This window comes from Leopardus geoffroyi, chromosome A1, assembly GCF_018350155.1.
Source record: "Leopardus geoffroyi isolate Oge1 chromosome A1, O.geoffroyi_Oge1_pat1.0, whole genome shotgun sequence".
NCBI classification, from domain to species: Eukaryota; Metazoa; Chordata; class Mammalia; order Carnivora; family Felidae; genus Leopardus; species Leopardus geoffroyi.
The window spans coordinates 163,518,724-163,539,460 of NC_059326.1; the positions used below are offsets into that span (position 1 = coordinate 163,518,724).

The 20,737-nt window shown below is 37.3% G+C and overlaps 1 protein-coding gene across 50 annotated transcripts in view; it reads left to right on the plus strand.

Moving 5' to 3' along the window:
• The window catches only part of PAM (peptidylglycine alpha-amidating monooxygenase), a 287,832-nt gene that overhangs the window by 182,747 nt on the left and 84,348 nt on the right, over positions 1-20,737 (plus strand). For all 50 annotated transcript variants that reach the window (XM_045500038.1, XM_045499877.1, XM_045499994.1 and 47 more), the window contains one exon: positions 1,161-1,244. In XM_045500038.1, coding sequence (XP_045355994.1) covers positions 1,161-1,244 — 84 coding nt within the window. The remainder of the gene's footprint in view (positions 1-1,160; positions 1,245-20,737) is intronic.

A 20,737-nucleotide genomic window follows, 5' to 3' on the forward strand; every position in this document is an offset into this window, starting at 1 on the left:
AAAATACCCCAGAATACCTCAAGCCACCTTTGGCCTACAGCACATTGGTTCCTGACGGCAGGAGCATTTCAGAAGCCAAGAGAGCTAGGAATTAAATAAATTGCTGTTTCAGCAAACAGATTAAAAAAAAAAATAGTCTTGGAACCTGGGTATTTAATGTAATACCAAACCTCAGCTGGCTTTCTATCTTCAGTCTAAATTGCTCATCACTACCAATGTGTGAATGAATTATCAGGCTCTCTTCTATTACCTTGATGTTTCTTAATGTCAAAGGGAATGTGCAGTTCTGTAACAGAATATGTCTGCCATGGTTCAGGGATGGTGTCTTATACACCTGTTTCTCTCTTGCCTCCCTAACTTTGCCAGCTCTAACTGATACCTCTTTTGCTTTGCTTCAAATGAGCTTCTGAATCCTCTCCATAGTTTACCAGGCAGCTGCTACCAAACACGTTTGCAAACTAATGGGGGCTGGGAGAAGGCTGTTATAGATTTGTTGACATTTTAAAGATCCATTGGTTGAGCAGATAAAAAAAATTTTTTTCTCCACCTGTAAATATTTTCTCTGTAGATTTTTAAAAAGCTTCCTAGGAAACTCTATTAATAGTAAGACCATTAGGAACCCTTCAGATTCCAAGCACTTATTGACACACTGGACTTTGTAATCTAATTGATAACTGATTTCCTCAATGACCTTTCCACAGATACCTGTTTTCATATGGGAATAAAAGCATTTCCCCTGAGATATTTTTAAGAAGTCTGTTTTCTATATTCAGTCAGAAAATAAAAATGAATGTGAATATATTCAAAACAAAATGGAAGTGGGTTTATGTATGTCTGTTATGTACTCGATAATGGCAGAATTTTGTTTCATTCTATTTCTTTCAAAATGAGTAAATCCTTCTCTTAAAGTGTATGTGTTTACTCTGGTTCTGAAATGGGAAGTATGGATAGAAACCTATCAGAGCCTGTACAAGGAATGATAGATTATATTAGAAATTTTCAGTGAATGCCTGGTTCATTTCCTTTTTCATATAACATAATTTCATATGTTATATGCTATTTTATTTCCCTTTGGATTTCATAGATAAGCAACCTGAGATTAGTTCCATTTTAGACTTTCATTTCTAAAATATTAATTTATCATCTTTATAAATCTTCAGGAGTTGGATTCAGAGTCGGAGGAGAGACTGGAAGTAAATACTTTGTACTACAAGTACACTATGGGGATATTAGTGCTTTTAGAGGTAAGTTTTTAAATTTTGGAACTAAGCAAAACTTTCAATACTATAAATATATAAAATACATACAAAAACTTAAAATGTATGTACAAACTATTGACCACACTCTCTGCTCACTGGGAAAAAACTGCTTTTGTTTCCTTTACTTTGAGACGATTGAAGCAATGACTTTTATTTTGGAAATGATACCATCTTATACATTCTACTATTCTGCTATGCTTCTTTCTCTTACGCTGACTTCATGGTTCCTTTGCTTTCCAATGTATTGTCTTATCTATCCTCTCCTTGCAAGCAGTATCGTCAGAAGAATAGGGACTAGCAATTTATTTCCATTGCTAGAGGCAAGCCATTGAGTGAGTCACCATACTTTGCAGTACCAGGGAGGTTCTCAGACTCGAGGGCTCATGTCAGTGCTTTCTCTGTAATCTACACTTGCCACTTCATGAACTCATCCATCATCCACTGCAGTAATGCACAGACCCCACCCACTCTTCTGACACTGCTGAACACCCCCCTAGACACTCATTGGTCTGCCCATGATTATGATGCACTTCATTTTTTTAATTGAAGTATAATTGACATACAATATCCGATTAGTTTCAGGTGTTCATCACGGTGTTTCAATATTTTTATACATTATGAAACGATCCCCATGATAAGTCTAGTTACCATCTGTCACCATACAAAGTCATTACAATATTATTGACTATATTCCCTATGCTGTACATTAATCCCCATGACTTTATAACTGGAAGTTTGTACTATGTACTTCATTTAAACCCTCCTTTTCTTATTATAGAATCATTAACATGAGGAAGGGGCCCTGTTCCCAAGGCAACAGAGACTGGTACTTGTTATTCCTTCTGCTACATTTAGTCAAACTCCAACTGCCTTCCAGGTTCACACTTCAGTGTTCACGGGAGTGTAAATATTAAGCAATCTTCTCCTTGGCTTATCAGCTTTTCCACTATGTCTTGCTGACTTACACATATTGCCCCAAGTTTTCTAATTTAACGTTATATTTCTGCTAACTAACCTGATACATTTTCCTCTCCAGACACATTAGCTTTCTATCCAGTAACTAAGTCTTGAAGTACATGTCCATCTCTGCCTATGAATTATCCTCTGGGGCCTTTGCTGAGAGTGCCTCATGTGGTGATAGTTTCCATAGATTCCCAGTATTCAGGATGGGGACAGTAAATGCGGTCTTTCTCTGGGAACAAATGTTAGAAAAATTGTATATAATTTTTCAATTAGAGCTAATATTGCAGTCAGACATATTATCAATTAAACAACCTCCTGTGGACCAGCCCATGAACCTGCCTTCCAAATGAAACTTGTTTTTCTATTAAAAATATACTTTGAGGTGTAGTATGCAAATAGCTTTCCGTTTTTGGAACAGAACCTAAAACCTTAAGTTGTTAACTGTAGTGTTGATAGAGGATTCTGTTGAAAACAATGAAATAAATGTGTTTGAGCAAGAACGACAGAACTTATCTCTTCTAAAAATTGACTGTGTGGGTGTCAGTGGAACAGGCAAATGCCACCACTGCTGACTTCCAAAGCACTGACCTGACAATAATTTTCCCAAGAAGGCAAGGAAGGCTTTCCCTGTTCCCACAACTAAGGTATCCGGTCATACCTACACACGCTCCCCCACTCCGACTCTCGGTCCCTCTATAGAGCCCTGGACTTCACTTTTCAATCTAATTCCTCTTAGCTTTATAGTACATGCTAACAGATACCACAATGATACCCTAGGCAAGATGGATGATATAGACTAGTTTTTAAGCTATGTTACTGTCATAATATATATTAAGTTCTTACTGGTGAGGAATTAATTTTGTTTTATAATTTATGTTTAATCTAGGGATAATTTAAGTTTTGATATTTAGGGGTGCCTGGGGGTCCTAGTTGGTTAAGCATCTGACTTTGGCTCAGGTCTTGATCTCACGGTTCGGTTTGAGGGTTTGAGCCCCACATCACTCTCTGTGCTGACAGCTCGGAGCCTGGAGTCTGCTTTAGATTCCATGTCTCCCCCTCTCTCCGCCTCTCCCCTGCTTTAACTTTGCCTCTCTCTCAAAAATAAATAAACATTAAACAAATAATAAAAGTTCCAATATTTAATATGTAAATATATAGTTATTCTTCACTGTAAGAGACTGATCAGAAATTTTTATACTAATTTTTCATTTTCCACCTTTTTGAGAACAATTTTCCTAAAAGAAGGTACAGATGAGGTATGAGTTAGAAGCATTACTGGTGCTATAATTCATAGGTCTTATTGTAATATAATAAAAATATAAACAAAAAATTTCACCATGTAATTTTTTCAGTAGCCTTAGATACAGTTTTGTGCCTTAAGCTATACATGGGTACATGGCTCAGAATAGTAAATAAACACATGGGAAAATATCAAATCTCACTAAAACTAGAGAGCATTTTATATTTATTAAATTGGGGGTGTGTGGAGATTGAATTATAAAACCCAGGACTGCCAGGGTTTGGACTAATCTGGTGGTACAGTTTGGGGAGCTTTTTGAATTAGTGCACTGTTTTGGAAAGCAACGTTATCATATTATATACATTTTATATAGAACAGTAAAATCTTGCTCAAGGCTCTTATCCTAAAAAGAGTTGTTGTTTTTAAATGAGCTACCTACCCATGGTTGTTTCTGCTCCATTAACTATTAATATGAAAAACTGGAAAGTTAACAAATGTCCCTAATAATAGGGGACTAGTTAAATAAATGGTATAATAACAAAAATAATAAATCATAAAAATGTATAGAGACCACATAAAACCGTAAGAAGGTTTGCATGTTTCCAAGTATTATAAGGAACAAGGAAAAAAAAGAAAATAGTCAATAAGCATGAAAGACAGGATTGTGTTATTATTTTTTTTCCTTGAAAGTGTTATAACATTATCTTGAAGTTTTTAAAATTCCACAAGTGGAAGTAATATGTTAAGTCTGTCAATACCTACCAGTTAGCGTGCTGTATTCTCAATCATACCCTTCTGACAAAAAGCATCAGTATAAATCTCCTTTATATGCCTGATTTCCTATAAGGAGTGATTTATACTATATAAAAATTCTATGTTCTGATGACACACTTATATCTAGATATACCTAGAAGTAGAAAATAATTATATCATCTTATCTTCTAGTGATGAAAAATCACATATGTGCACATACACATACACACATATATCGTCATATTGGTGTTGGTCAGGACTTGAACCTAATGATGTTGAAACTGTTGATGATATTTTTGAGTATAGAAATTATACATCAAAAGCAGACTAACACCACAAGGAAGTTACTGCACCCCTGAAAAATAGGAAAATGTTCAGCCTAAGGGTGTGAGTATTTATCCTTACAGGGAATGTTTTAGACATCTGAGAAGCCTAGGACTTTTTTTTTCTTTTTTTTTTTTCTTTTTTAAAATTTAGATTCAAGTTAGTTAACGTACTGTGTAGCCTTGGCTTCAGGAATAGAAAGAACCCAGTGATGCATCTCTTACATATGACACCCAGTGCTCATTCCAAAAAGTGCCCTCCTTAATGTCCGCCCATTTAACCCATACCCCCACCCAGCGTTCCTCCAGTAGCCCTCAGTTTGTTCTCTGTATTTAAGGGTCTCTAGAACTTTTCTTTAATAGAAACACCAATAGTGAAGGTAAAATATTTTAAAATTTATTGGAATGTTTTAAAGTATCAGAAGCCAGATGGGTGTGTCTTACACTGTGGTCTCTATTAGTGGGAAAAATTGAGTGTGATTTTAGAGTGAGTTCTGTGGAATTACATGAAATATTTGTTTGGGTTTGGGTCTTTGTTTGTTTTGGAAATTGCACAGAATGTGAAGCTGTTAAAAGCATCATTTAAAAACAGCTATCTTTATTAAATGCCACGTCAATCACAGTGTCAGACCCACGCTGGTGCTGGTATCCTAACCTTCCTGCCCAGAGGAGTTTAATATATGCCAGCAGGAGGGACAAGCACAAAACTGCATTTATAGACAAATCTAGAAATGTATATCAAGTACTGAGGCTGTTGAGGGGCAGAGCATGCAGGTTTGCTGGGAAAGCAGGGGACAGCGAGAGGAAAAGGCTTGTTAGAAGGTGGAAACAGAGCAAGGATTTGCGTGGTGGTCAGGAGCCCCCAGGTAGGCAGGGGCAGGGGGAAGACATGTTCCAAACAAAGGTGAAAGCATGTGTATAGACACAGGGAAGTGAAAAGCCCATCCATGAGGAAATTTCTGTAATTTGGTGCTCCTGGAGTGTGAAATGTAAAGACAGAAGTGGCAAGAAATGAGAACATTGGTGAAAGTGAGGGCCAGACCATACAGAGCCTTGTCAGGACTTATTCTCACAAACACTCAGAGTGCTTGTCAGCCAGACAGTAACCTCGGCTTCAGTCCTAGGCTTGACTGTGTGGAAAAGCCACTAGCCTTATGAAGAAAGCATTGAGGCTTTAGAAGGCCCAGGTAACCCAGAACTGAGGCTCCGGAAAGCCAGAATGAGTTCTTTTTAAAATATAGACTCACTAATTTTTATAAATTAATATTCCATGGAAAACATAATGTAATATAATTAGAGATGAATGTCCCAGGGAGCCTGGCTGATTCGGTTGGGAGAGCATGAAATTCTTGATGTTGGGGTTGTGAGTTTGAGCCCCATGATGAATGTGGAGATTGCTTAAAAATTAAAAAAACAACAACAACAAAAAGAAATGAATATCCTGCATAAGCAATAGCTTTCAGGGGTTAGGTGTTTAGACTCTAAGACCAGGTGGCCTGGCAATGGCACTTGCTTGTTTTGTTACCCTCACAAACTTTCTAAGCCTCTCTGCCCCCTCATCTATAAAATGGGATCATAATGGTTTATAGAAAGGTACCTGGTAAGTGCTCAATAAATATTAGCTAGTATCATTATAGTCCCTATAAAAGGCTTCAAAGTGACAATAAATTGCCCTAAGTACAACCTTTTGTCATAGTTGCCTATAATATAAAGGGTGTGTTGGTTACTTTTCAGGGGTGTTATAATGTCTTGTTGTATTTAGACACAGAACTAAGCTACTAGAAGTTTCCTGGTTATGCTGTTTCCTGTTCTCCACAGCATTTGTTGTTATTCATAGTTCATTTATAAGAAGATAAACTACAAGACAGTCCCTGCCCTCAAGGGAATTAGAATAATAGGAAATAGAGATTCCTCCTCTTTTTTCTTTCTTGACAAGTTTTTTTCAGTAATGTCTTGTTCCAAGAAGAAAATTATCTTGAGATTGCTGTAGAAATTTGGCACATTCCTTCTGGATGCTTTGGCCTAGGGGAATCTTAAGAAACTGGCCTCTCCTTTCCAGAGTTATCGGCATTAGCTTGCTAGTTTCCAGCAGTAACTCATTTCTCAAATGGGAAAACTTGCTCACACACTAACTGAAGTTGGAACGGATATCCTTAAAATGGAGATAAGAACCTCTGCCCAAGTGCAGAAGTTCTATCTTTGTGTGGCAGAATTTCCAAACTGTCTTACTTTCCAACTACTTACTGTCCCTTCAGCTCTTGTTGCTGATAGGAAAACTATCAAGGATACAGAGCCCTTCCCACACCCTCGCCCCAAACACACATACATATCTAGGGCTTGCTTTTACCCCTTCATCACAGCTCTCAAAATCCACATACGTTTTAGCATGTTCCTTGGAATATAGCTAAAAGATTCATTTTCCTTTAGAGGGGTGTTTAATACTTGTACTCTAAATGAGATGATTGAAACCTGAGGTACCTGTTTTCAACTCTCTTTTCTGTGAGCTCTCAGAAATTTAGTCTCCAAATTTCTGGGGTTGTAAGTAAAATCAGATCATAAAATTCCAGTTAGAACCCTTAAAGAAGAAATCATTTTTAATAGCCAAGTTTTTTAGAAAGCCAAGGTTTTAGCTCTGTAAGTATTATAATTATAAAATATTTTGGACAGAAATCTTTCCCAAATATATTACATGTCTTTTCAAGTTAAAATAGGTGGTAGATGTTAAATGTCTATAGTTGTGTCCAACACAGCTGTTAGTTTCCCCCCCTAGCCCCATCCCTCTTTTCTTTGTAATTTTGGGATATCGTTCTAAACGTCAACGACTGCACAATGATTTCCCTTAAAATTGAATATATGGAGTTTTTCTGTGTTATTGGGCTTGTTGCCTCCTTCTATCTGCTTTTCTATATTTTCTGTGTGTTCCTCTTTGTCAAGCTACCACTTCAATTCATTTTAATTCCCACAGAGCCCTGAGTGGAAGTAAAGATGAGTAAGCTCAAAAATCTGCCTTCATGTAGGTCACCATCCAATGGCGAAAAATAAAAATAAAACAATAGCTATAATCACATGAGTCAGTACACAGTCCTCGCAAGTGGTGAGAGAGGGGATTGATAAGCAGGTAAGACCATACCCAGTTTAGAAAGACATTGATATTTTTAAAGAGTTTTTTAAATGTTCATTTATTTTGAGGGGAGGGGGGAGGGGCAGAGAGAGAGGGAGACACAGAATCCAAAGCAGGCTCTAGGCTCTGAGCTGTCAGCACAGAACCCGACGCGGGGCTCGAACTCACAAATTGTGAGATCACGACCTGAGCCAAAGTCAGACGCTTAACCGACTGAGCCACCCAGGTGCCCCAGAGATTGATTTCTTATAGACATTGTGCTCCCTTGTTCTAAATTGATGCATTAGATATGAAATCCAGGTGACTAAGTTTCATATAATTGTTTCCAAATTTCAATAAACAGACTCAGATTTAAAGCCTTTAAAAGGAACTTTCTAAACAAAATCATGAGAACACTAGTGCCTGAACTTGGTGACCTTCGGATTTGATTTCTACTTGGCATCTTTGTCTTATTCCATCCTATGATCCGTTAGGTGTGGCTTCTGAGCAGCTTAGTTCAGGGGAGGTGGGTATTCTTGGACATAGGATGTGAGTTCACACATTCACACGTCACACTCATCCACATGCACACCCTGGGGATCCCTGTCTCACCACCATTGCAGGAACAGTAGAACGAGCATGAAGGAATCAATGGCAGGCAGAAGGGAAAAGAGAGGGCTCTCGAAGAATTCTAATTCCACTGTGACTTCTGCTGCATCTCTGCCTCTTACAAGACTACTGCCAGGAAGCTATCAGAAAAAGCTTTGAAATTGTGAGCACAGGAAAAATCCCTTGCTAATGCATTTTTGAACAAGATGGAGTATAGATCAGTGGCAGGGCAGCGACACTTAAAATTATTTCATTCCAGTATAAAGCAGACTACTCTGACTTCAGTGGAAGCATGAGAGTGCTCTTGACTCCCTGGTACCTGGGTCCTGGATAACAGCGGGGAAGGTCACACCCCACCACTTCCTCTGTTGTCTTCTCTAAATCTCTCTCAGAGGCTTCCTCCTGCGCTCTCTCCAGGAAGATACACCCATGCTTGACTTTACTTCTCTACAAAGTGAGGGATACTATAGGTGGGGTGTTTAAAGCCAAGTATTTTCCATTGGTTTGGATTACTTTCTATAGTTAACTAACCTCCTTTGAAATTGCAAATGTGGAGACTGTTGTTCATGCTTCTTCTCACCCCCAGCCCCTCCCCACCCCCCAGATGCCTGAAAGCCATGGGCCTTTACACTGAGAGAGAGACCTAGATGGCACCTTTCTAGTCCTCAACCTGGCCTTCCCTGAATAGGACCGTTAGTGCACGTAGTCCAGAAAGCCTAATCCCCTTCCAGAATATAGGAGGTTCGTTCTCACATGGTCTGTTATTCCAGAGTACACATAATGTGCCCAAGTTCTCAACACCAGCAGCAGCACCCCTGCTTAAGCAAGTGTACCTTCAGCAGATACAGAAATGTGGCTCTGGAAGGCTGCACTTTGCCCTTTTCTCTTTCAAGGCTGTGATACCCATGCCATTCAGCAAGTCTCCTTTCTTCCCTCCCCAGCTCCTACTTTTTTAAAAGTTTATTTATTTGTTTATGGAGAGTAAGAGAGCCCATGCACATGCACATATGTGCACCCTCGCAAGGAGAGGGCAGGAAGCAAGGGAGAGACAGAATCCAAGCAGGCTCCGTGCTGTCAGTGCAAAGCCTGATTCTGGGCTCGATTTCACAAACTGTGAGATCATGAACTAAGCTGAGATCAAGAGTCAGATGCTTAACTGACTGAGCTACCCAGGCAGCCCCCCAACTTCCACTTTTTATTTCTCTTTTATTACTTGATAAAAGTACAAACTTTTACTCAGGTGCTTTGGGCCACGTGGTTTGGAAGTAAGGACTGTAAACCTGATAGAAAGGTGCTTAAGCTCATAATCCATGTATTACATTATGTCACCTTTGGGAGGCTGAGGCACCATCTCTCATCAAATATGCTGATATTCCTATAGCAAGATATTCAAATAGTCACACTACAAGGCATAAATAAAGACGTAAATAGCATCGCATCCGTTCAGCCCAGATTTTGCTGCCAAACATTATTAAAAAACTCTTTAGGCTTCCAGAGCTTTTCAGATTTCAGAATTGCAAAAAGTTCTATTAGAACAAAGAAACCTATTCCCTAATACTTGAGTTATCAGTTGAAATACTAACAAGATTGGAGGACTCTGGATATATTTGGTTATTTTCCCATTAAAATAATCTCACCCAAACTTTATTTTTCATCTTTTGGAAAATACAGAAAAATATTAAAAAGAAAAGTAAAAACTCCCTCACAATGCCTTACTCTTCAAAAAACCTGTGATATGAGGTGAGGGTTGTACATCTCTATGAATATACTAAAAACGGTTGAATTACACACTTTAAAGGGGTGAATTGTGTGGCATATGAATTATATCTCAATAAAGCTATCGAAGAAAAGGTATATAGATGGCAAAGAAAAAAATCTATAATACCCTCTTCACTTGTACCTCCCTTTCTCCCTGGACACCCACCTTCAGGTAAGTATCATATAGATCTGCCTACTTTTCATATGCTTATCCTAACTAACATTTGTATACACACAAAAACCACAGATATGTATATATGTACTTTTTCTCTTTTGGACAAAAATCAGACCACTTTTCACAGTTCTGCATCTGCTGTTGTTTTTAATTTAACAATGTACCCTGGGCATATTTCTGAAGCAGCCCATGTAAAACTCTTCCATTATTTATAATGGCTGCCTAGTATTCTGTTGTGCAGATATACTATAATTTATACATCCTTCTCTCTATTAAAGACATTTAAGTTCTGAGTTTTTTGCTATCACAAGCAATGCTGCAGTGAACTTTAATGTAAGCAGTGTTTTAGGTAACGATGTATTGTTTCTGCAGGGTAGATTTCTAGAAATGGGATTTTTGGGTCGTGGAGTGTTTAAACCTTAACAGATTCCACCAAATTGCCTGACAAAACAGTTTTTCCAATTTACAGTCCAAGTGAATGAGTGAGCCCCATATCCTTCCCTCCCCTAGATGTTTTCACACTTGAAAAATTTTGCCCATTGTTTACTTAAACAAAGGAACTCCTCTTACTGTTTTCATTAAAAGGATTGGAATTAGCTGGAAGGTCTTAATAGAATTACCTCTAAAGTACATAGTCTAGTTAAGGATTTCTCAAAATCTGATCTGAGGACCACCTGCACCAGAATCTCCTTGGGGTGCTTTTTAAAATGAAAATTCTTATTCCATCCGGACCTACTGAATCAGATGCATAAAAGGTAGAGGTGAGGCACAGGTGTATTGGAGCTGCCTCATAATGACTCCAAGACCCAATTGTTAATTTTCACATGTTTTTTGAGCTGTTTGCTAATTATAACCATCATTAAAAATGAAGGCAATAGATACTCAAAAATCATCATCTCCTAATTATTTCACCGCATTTTACTATTACTGCTCTTGGGGATATTTAAGTTATTATTTCTATTGTATCTGTATGGTGGAAATAAAGTGGCGTGTTAGCTGCTCATCTCTTCCCAACCTAGTGTTCGCTGACGTCACATTGATAACTTGAAATCAACCTTTACATTATGGTAATTGACAAATGCTGTAGATCTGTTCTTGAGAAATTATTTTATTGGATCATATTTTTAAAAAATGATGGAAAAGATGTCAGTAATGCAGATTATTGTGAATAGTCAAAAAATTTGAGGAAATATTCCTCCAGTATTCAAAAACTATTAGCCGGTACAGGAAAGATTTTGCTCACATCATTGACAAGCAAATGCAGTTCTTACATATATCTTTGTTGTTTCAATAACCAAGAATATCAACAAACATTCTTTTCTGAATTACTCCTCAGTTACAACTATATATCGGCTATGGAAAAGTTCAGCAAAAATTAAGGAAATAATCCTGTGAAATTCAACTGGTGATATGGAATTTACAATAAAGAATATTATATATTTTATTATTATTTATGAATTATGTGCTGCATATCTTTTATATTAACAAAAACTATAATATATTTATATGTACACACAAGCATATTTTTCCCGAGAGACAACAATATGTTACCGGCACACCAGGGAGCCCAGAATTTTGAAATTTTAATGAGCTGCCCAGTTGATTTTGAGGCAAACTAAAATTTAAAAACTGAGGCTCAGATTTTTCTAGTAAGAATTGAGTTCCTTCTACATTTTTCCCCCCCATGCTACAGGTGTGTCAGGGCATTCTCTGGGGACTTGGGACATGAGCAGAATAATTTGCATTTACCAAAATAAGTATAATTAAATCTCAATTCTCTTAAGAAAGGGGAAGCTTTGAAAGAGGAAAATGCATTTAATTACTGCCTGGTTATCCTAGCACTTTCTTGATTTCACTTAAAAAAATTTTTTTTAACGTTTATTTATTTTTGAGACAGAGAGAGACAGAGCATGAACGGGGGAGGGTCAGAGAGAGGGAGACACAGAATCTGAAACAGGCTCCAGGCTCTGAGCTGTCAGCCCAGAGCCTGACGCGGGGCTTGAACTCACGGACTGCGAGATCATGACCTGAGCCGAAGTCGGCGGCTTAACCGACTGAGCCACCCAGGCGCCCCTCTTGATTTCACTTAGAAATTTAAAAGAGAGTTTGTTTTTATTCTTAACGATTTCACAAAATTTGGTGTAAGTCAAAAAAAGTGGTGTAAGTAGAAGCCACTTAGAGTGAATAGATGACTGCCTTGGACATGTCCCTCCCTATATATAGGTGTGCAAATGTTCCTTCTTTACATTTAATCTAGATGAACCTTTTTGAAGGGCAGCAAAAATAAGTTATATCCTCCCCCCCAGTTTTTACACTTTTACTTTTTTTAATGTTTATTTTTATTTATTTTAAGAGAGAGAACAGGCAGGGGAGGAGCAGAGAGAGAGAGAGAGAGAGAGAGAGAGAGAGAGTCTCAAGCAGGCTCCATGCTGTCAGTGCAGAGCCTGATGCAGGGCTCAATCCCACGAATCATGAGACCATGACCTGAGCTGAATCAAGAGTCAGACGCTTAACTGACTGAGCCACCTGGGCATCCCTTACATTTTTATTTTTAAGTGGAGCTTATGGAGTGACAAGGACTAGAAAGTAAGAGAAAAGCAGAGACCATGAGACCAATTCTGAAAGAGAAATGACTGGCAAGCACTTGGTAACATTCCACCTGCACAAAATTTCCATAGCTTCTTAGGCCTTTTCAGATCAGAGATGGAAATGTGGTTAAGAATTGTTAAAAAGAAAACCATAACTTTTTTCTTCTGTCATAAAAAAGGAGGGGCGCCTGGGTGGCGCAGTCAGTTAAGCGTCTGACTTCAGCCAGGTCACGATCTCGCGGTCCGTGAGTTCGAGCCCCGCGTCAGGCTCTGGGCTGATGGCTCAGAGCCTGGAGCCTGTTTCCGATTCTGTGTCTCCCTCTCTCTCTGCCCCTCCCCCATTCATGCTCTGTCTCTCTCTGTCCCAAAAATAAATAAACGTTGAAAAAAAAAAGGAGTGAAACCCATAGACCTTTATGAGTTGGGTACTAACTTGTTTTTAAAGCACTGGTTTTTAACACCAGAGACTGAGTGTTCAGGGTGACACAGCATGAACAATGTCCCTCAAGGGATCATCTAGCCCAACCCCTCCATTTTACAGAAAGGGGATCGATGCTGAAAAAGGTTAAGTGATTTGCCTAAGGTGATATAGCTACTAGTCCAATGCTATTAAAAACCAAAACAATTTAATTTGTGTTGGATTTCTAGTTTGTATATGAGCCAAAGTTCATGTCTTGACTGTATAAAACAAATAATGGAGTCAGTGTTTCTAAGAGTCCTTTGAACTGCTAGGAACCAGGAGGAATGAACTCTTTGAATGAAGATGGAGTCGTTTACCTCATCTCATTTCTGCCTTTCATCCTGATGTATGAAGTAATCCACTTCCCTTATCCAGCAGGGATATTTCTAAATCAGGTTGCTTGATAGTACCGATTTCAGAAGAACTGTAATCGGATGTTCTTCATGTTCTTGTCTACCCTTCATTATACACAAGCAGCTTGATATGAGTCATGGGAATGATTTTAGGACTATTCAGTACCTCTCAAACGATCCAAAAGAAGCCTATTCTCCTGCAATTTTTTTTTTTTTTTTTTTTTTTGCTCTTGCCAATCTCTTCACATAAATGTGAGCTGTCTGATTCCCTAGCTTTTTCACTTTGTTAATCATCCTCAGTATGGAAGACTAATGATCCTTATTCATCTCATTCATTCCATGGGACACCTGTTTATTTTAATACCTAAATATGGTCATTAAGAATCAGAAATTGCATTTTCATTCATTTGGTTGTAAGAAGACATATTAAACACTGCAGTATTATTTCTTTGTTAAAGAATATATTCAGAACATTTTTATCCCTTAAAATGTGTTTTTTAAAGCAATTTAACATTGAACAATGTAATATTTAGCTTAAGTGTGTCTTTTTTTAGGAAGAAAACTTCCCCTAATACCATTTACTTTTTCATATTTTGAATTTATTTTCTAGTTGTTTTTGAAGAAAAGCTTATATTTTACCTTCATTTACCTCTTTGCAACCCATGCCTTTATAATCACTCATACTTATTAACTCCTCTCTTGAAGTTGGTCAGGGCTACATAGTCCCAACTAATTAATTCTATTTAAATTAATAGCAGATAACATTTCATTTTTTTTTTCAACGTTTTTATTTATTTTTGGGACAGAGAGAGACAGAGCATGAACGGGGGAGGGGCAGAGAGAGAGGGAGACACAGAATCGGAAACAGGCTCCAGGCTCTGAGCCATCAGCCCAGAGCCCGACGCGGGGCTCGAACTCACGGACCGCGAGATCGTGACCTGGCTGAAGTCGGACGCTTAACCGACTGCGCCACCCAGGCGCCCCGATAACATTTCATTTCTTAACCAAAAGAAATTAAGAGGAGAAATAAAGTTACTTGCCCATTGGCTCACATAAAAATAGGGAGATGCAATTATGTTTCAGTGAAATCTAGTTCAGGGCACTGACACTCTCCAGGGCATCATCCTTGGATGTTACCCATTTTGCACATATTCCAGCTCGTTTCCTACCCTTCACCCTGTCTCTCATTACTCCCCATCATTGCCTTAGCATGTTTATGTTTGTTTCCTATGTTCTAGGAATTCTGGCAAAAGATAGGAATTTTTAGAGAGATATGCTAGGATTTGCACATTCCATTTCCCATTTACTATTAATACCCTTTTATGGTAGTTGACTGTCTTACTTGTAAAATGGAAAAGATACCCTCAGTAAATATTTGACAAAAAAAAGCATTTGATGAAAATGATCCAATTATAATATTTAGTGATATTTACAAAATATTGTTAGAAAAATAGAATCTACCCTTCCCTAGACCTGGAGGAAACCCCACTAACCTCCCTGTTTCTGCCAATGGAAACATTTCTCTCTTCTTCATTCAATTTGAAAACCCTTCATCCTGTTCTGCATTTCTTCTCATTACAAATTAATTCTTATTTTCTCTATCTTTGAAAACTTTCAAGAATTTTTCTTCTTGCAGCAATATTTCTCCTCTTCACACTTGTCTATCCCCATCTTTTTTTGCAAGTGTTTCTTATTCTTGTTTCCCCAACTTAAGTGTAATAAATAACTGAAAGAAGGATAAAATCTGATCAGTAACCACAGTCCCTTCTGCACTAACCCTTTATGTTATGGTATAAAGACTTGCTTAAGGACTGAGGGAATTTTGAGAGATAATTTGGGTCACCAAGGGGTTTCAGTATTTTTTCGTTAATGTAGAAGTGATACTTAGCACTTATATACCTTATGTAAGTATAGTTATAGTATAAGTATACTATATATAAGTATACTTATAGTATACTTATAGCATAAGTATACTATACATAAGTATAGTATAAGTATACTTAGCACTTATACCTCTCAACTCTGTAGTGTTTTATAAATGTTACTTTATTCACATTACAACATAAACATATTTATTGAATTACTGAAAACTAATGCTAAATCAAATATAGGAGCTATAATGTTCGAAGTGTATTCCCTAATTAATACCAAGGACTACATGCATGCATAATTATATGTAAATTAGATTTTTTAGATTATTTTTTTTTTCACTGAAGAACCAAGCGCAATACACAATAGTATTTTAAGTTGAGGAAGATAATTGGGTGGAAAATGTAGCCACTGATTTTAGATTGAGCTTCAGAAGGCATATATTGCAGTTAAATTACTGCATTTGCAGAATATGAAGTTCCTGTTGTCAAAACAAAGTAGAATAGTGTTGCCATAGCATACCCTCTTTTTGTTTATCATTCGTGAGCATTTAGAGGTTTAAATTAAATAAAAGGTGGAGAGCATCTTGCACAAAGGAGTTAAGAATTCCAAAGGAGGTGAAAGGTTAACCTTTTATATACACAAAAAAAAAAAACTTCCAAAATGATTTTAAAAATCATGATAGAGCATTTTATATGAGAAACGTTTTTAGCTTTATATTTCAAATTGAATTTAAAACAATATCTTTGACTAAAACTTTGAAAGTCCTGGAGTATCTGGGTGCCATATTCAGTTAAGTGTCAGACTCTTAATCTTGGCTCAGGTCATGATTTCACTGTTCATGAGCTGGGGCTCCACATCAGGCTCTGCACTGATGGTGCAGAGCCTCCTTGGGAATCTGTCTCTCCTTCTGTCTGTCCCTCCCTGTTTGTGTGTTCTCTTTCAAAATAAATAAGTAAACTGAAAAAAATAATTTAAAAACTTTTCAAGTCCCTTTTCATTCCATTATTTATTTAAATACTTTTTCTGTGGTTCCTAGACTTTTGCATGGACATTCAGCCCTCAGTGGGGAGAACAAACAAAAATTGGGAAGAATGCAGAAGAAAATTTAGATTATCATTTTTAAAATGAATATATACTAAAAACAGAGATACAGAAGTAAGAAAGTTGATAGGGCTTTCACTGACAGAAAGGGAAAAAATATTTCATAGTAACCAGGTATGATATTTAAAATAGTCCAGTTTAACTAGAAGCTAGTTAAGTGTGCTAGGTTTTACCTAAAAGACAACTCCAGAAAGACTAATAAATGTTTACATATGGCATATCCATGACATAAAGATTTAAAACTTAATGCCTTAGGAATGGGACACAAATGGAGGGTTTTCCCTCTTGATATGCATGCTGATTACAAGGGTATGTTAGCATTTTTAAATTCCTGAAGCTTAAGTACCTTTTGATTTGTGTACTTTTCTGTATATTATGTAGTTCAACAAAAAGTTCAAAAATCAATCAACAATTAAAAACTCAGTGCCATTTTTAAAAAATATTTACCTAGGATTGGTGGATTTTGTCTCTTACTTCCTTAGAATTATGATTCTGGGGCAGTTTCGTAATTCTGAGAGAAGAAATCACATAAATCCTAAGCTTTGCTGTAGATACTTTTTTTTTCTTGCATTCATAAAAGATGGAAACAGGAAGGTGCTTTGACATTAGTCATGCCTTAACATCCTCCACCAACAGAGTGATTATAAAAGCACGTTGGTGAGCCTGCCTGCCTGCCTTCCATTTGATCTCTTTTGGGAACAGCACAGGCCATCATTTGTGCAAGTCGTCTTCTTGCAAGATGGATAAATGCATTTTCTCTTCCTTGCCCCAGGACAGATGGAAGCTAGTAATTTCTAGTCCCATAGCAGAGAATACAAAATCAAAAGAGGCTAACTCGCTGCAGTGACAGCTTCAAAAGGAATCCCTTTTTGAAGATTTTTTTTTTTTTTTTTTTTTTTTTGTAGTGCTGGTTTATTTAGCACCGAAGCTTGTCTGTTAAGCCAGCTTTCAACGGCCTCCAGGTTGTGTCTGTATTAGCAGTGCCCCTATTGCAGTTATATTTGCTAAACAGGTACACATTTGCCGTGACAGCTCAAGGTATTCATGCTTTTTGAGTGAAGATTATTTTATATCAATGGATCTATAACTGGAGAGTACTGATATTCTGAGATTATGATTTCTGGGATCCACGGATTCTCTAGGAGCAACTTGGTGCTTCAAATTTTGTCTTGAAGAAACTCTTAACAAAAAAAACTTCCAGGTATACATTTTTTGGTAAATTTGGAGGATCATTTTTTACTGAGTACTGTCCAGTGACTTTGAGAGCTGTACTTATGATACAGGTGGTACCACAAAAACAATAAAGGAACTGTGTATTAGCTTCATTAAAACCAGAGTGAACACAGGAAAAGACCCCAATTTGCTGTTCCCTCTGCCTCCTGTGCTGTGTCCATCTCATCAGCTACAGCTTTTCCAGCTTACAGAAAGAACCTTTTTTTTATATAACCACACAGTCCAACTGTATAGAAATAACTTTTATTTTTTTAACAACATAGTCCAGCTGATAAAACTGACAGCAAGCTGTTCCAATGCGAAGGCGACTGGCTGTGTTTAATCTATTAAGAGACCACACCATCTACACTCCTAAGGGATTTTCCAAGTAATTTTGTCTACATGAAAATTTCCCTGACTTTAGAAATGAATCCCCAAGTAGTCTCCCATTCTTGGTCACCTTGGGAGCCATGATGTAATCTCAGAAAAATATCATCTGTCTCATTAAGTTAATATTGTTCATTTAGAACAAAGAACCATAAGGTGAAGATCAAGCCAGTTTAATAAGCAAATAGTTATCACGCTATCTGTACAAACATTATTGCAGAATTATTGGTGTATACTAGTGATATCCTTCATTCATTTTTGTTTGTTCAAGACAGGGAAAAAGTTGGGAAGGTGGCCTTTAACTTTTGTTCAGAGCACTCTGAGAGAGTAGAAAGGTATGATACAGTTTACTATTTGCTTACAAATTTTGTGAAATATGTTTTTTATCATTAAAGATGTTACTTCTTTGTTTTTCATAAGACTTGGCAATGGTTTCAGGCATGCTTTGTCAATACTTCCATAAGGAAAGGATCCATTATCCAAAACTGTGGTTGGAATGGTAGATAATGGGTATGCTTTATCCTTTACCACCTTAGGAGAGTGCAGTGAATTGAAATCCACTCTACAACTGTCTTTCTGAGGATTTTTCCAATTAGTGGGATGTAGTTTATAACAATATTCCCCCAGGATTGATGGTTAACCTATTTTTTTTATTAAAGCAGGAAACAACCAGGACAAGATGAGCTCATGAAATGTAGAAGGCTATCTCTAGAGGGAAAGATTAGGAGACACCAAGAGTCTTCTAAGGACTTACAATGTAATAGGTTATTATCATGCATTATTCCACAGTTACTTTGCTACTTAACTATGTATCCAAGCAGGAACTACAAGCTATTATTAGAAAGGCAAGCTAAATAGTTTGGAATGGATAACCTCATATCCCATGCATTCACCTGCCATTAAGAGAAATGAACTTCCTGCTTAAGTGGATGTCCTTAAGTACCACTGGTTACTTATCCATTCTTGCTTAATTCCTTTATCTTAGTTTCAGGATATTTCATAAATAAAATGGCTTGGAAGTGTTTAAGAAATAGAACTTTTTTTAAAGTAAGTAATGTTTACTAACTAGTAACATTGGAGAATTAGTTTTGATACCCAGGTATGACCCAGTTAGCGAAATTACTTTGGCCAAAGCTCCTAATCCCTGCAGCCTCTTTTTCTCTATAAAGTGCCAGAGTTGAACTCCATCATCTCCAGAGTCCCTTCCAATTCTGAAATTCTGAGTCTATATATTTGATAAACTATCTTGCTGTGATTATAGGTCTCTGCCTCAACAGAGGAGAGCAATTTCTCAAGAGACAAGCTTGAGACCCTTGCGGAGTGGTCGTCCAGTTTTCATTTTGCTCAAGATTAGATTCTGATTGAATGCTGTTTTCAAGTTTCATCCAGTGTCTGGAAATACTTGTTTCTTCCATTATCAGACTACTCTCCAGAAGTCTTACCATTCAACTACTAGTACTCTTTACTGTCCTATGCGGTGATGTGCTTCTAAGACATTATTAGACTTTCTTATTTTACATCTCTTTTAAAAAATAATTCTTTTAACTTTTCCACTGTTAACATCTTCACCATTACTAAAGCTTCAAGTACATACATATGACATTATAATGGAATATAATGACATATAATGAAATATATCCCATTGTCTTCTGATACCTATCTAGTGAGTGAAGTTTCATCTCTGTATCTTTAAATCTGTTAGGCTATAATTATGTCTTACTAAAAGAGAACAGCGATCATGAAAGATCTCTTTAACAGGGACATCTTGGGTTCAATCCTCGATAAGTACAGAACATTAATAGCTAGGAGTCAAGTATTCACCAGTGTACCTTGAAGAAAGAACGAACCTATAGCCCAATCCAATGAGGAAGACAATAGTTTACTTTGGGATAAGAAAATTTTAAAAAGTAAATGAAGCTGGCTGGAAGGAAGACCTGTCAGGATTTTTGCATGAAGACAGTTGTGCAGGATAAGTGAATAAATGTAGATTAAAGCAACAGTTTCGGTATCAGGATAAAAATGGCCTTGCTGTCTTTTCTGCAAACAGAATCCTATTGAACTGACCTCTAGTCCAGACCTCAGAAAGAAGCAGATTGTCTTCAGTCTGATCAGGGGATGCTTTATTACTAACAGTTGTGGAAGGATCTTTAAACAATGCATTATCAACTTTTTCATGGTCCTGTGGTACCCAGTCCAAGAATTTCATCTTAGCCAGACCATGGTACTTATGTCTTACTGATATTTCTTTATTTAGTGATTACTCTGTTCTGTATCTACCTAGTACAGACTCTTCTTAATCAGCATTTCTGTTCCCACTTTGAGAGTATTCCTATTTTGTGCAATATCTTTAAAATACCATTTCAATTCTAATTCCCTTTTTTAACCACGTCTTTACTCATTTCACATTCTCATGTTTGGGGTTGGTGGGTGGCTCAGTGGGCTAAGCATCTGACTTTGGCTCAGGTCATGATTTCATGGTTCGTGAGTTCAAGCCCCGCGTTGGGCTCTGTTCTGACAGCTCAGAGCCTGGAGCGTGCTTCAGATTCTATGTCTCCCTTTCTCTCTGCCCATCCCCCATTCTCTC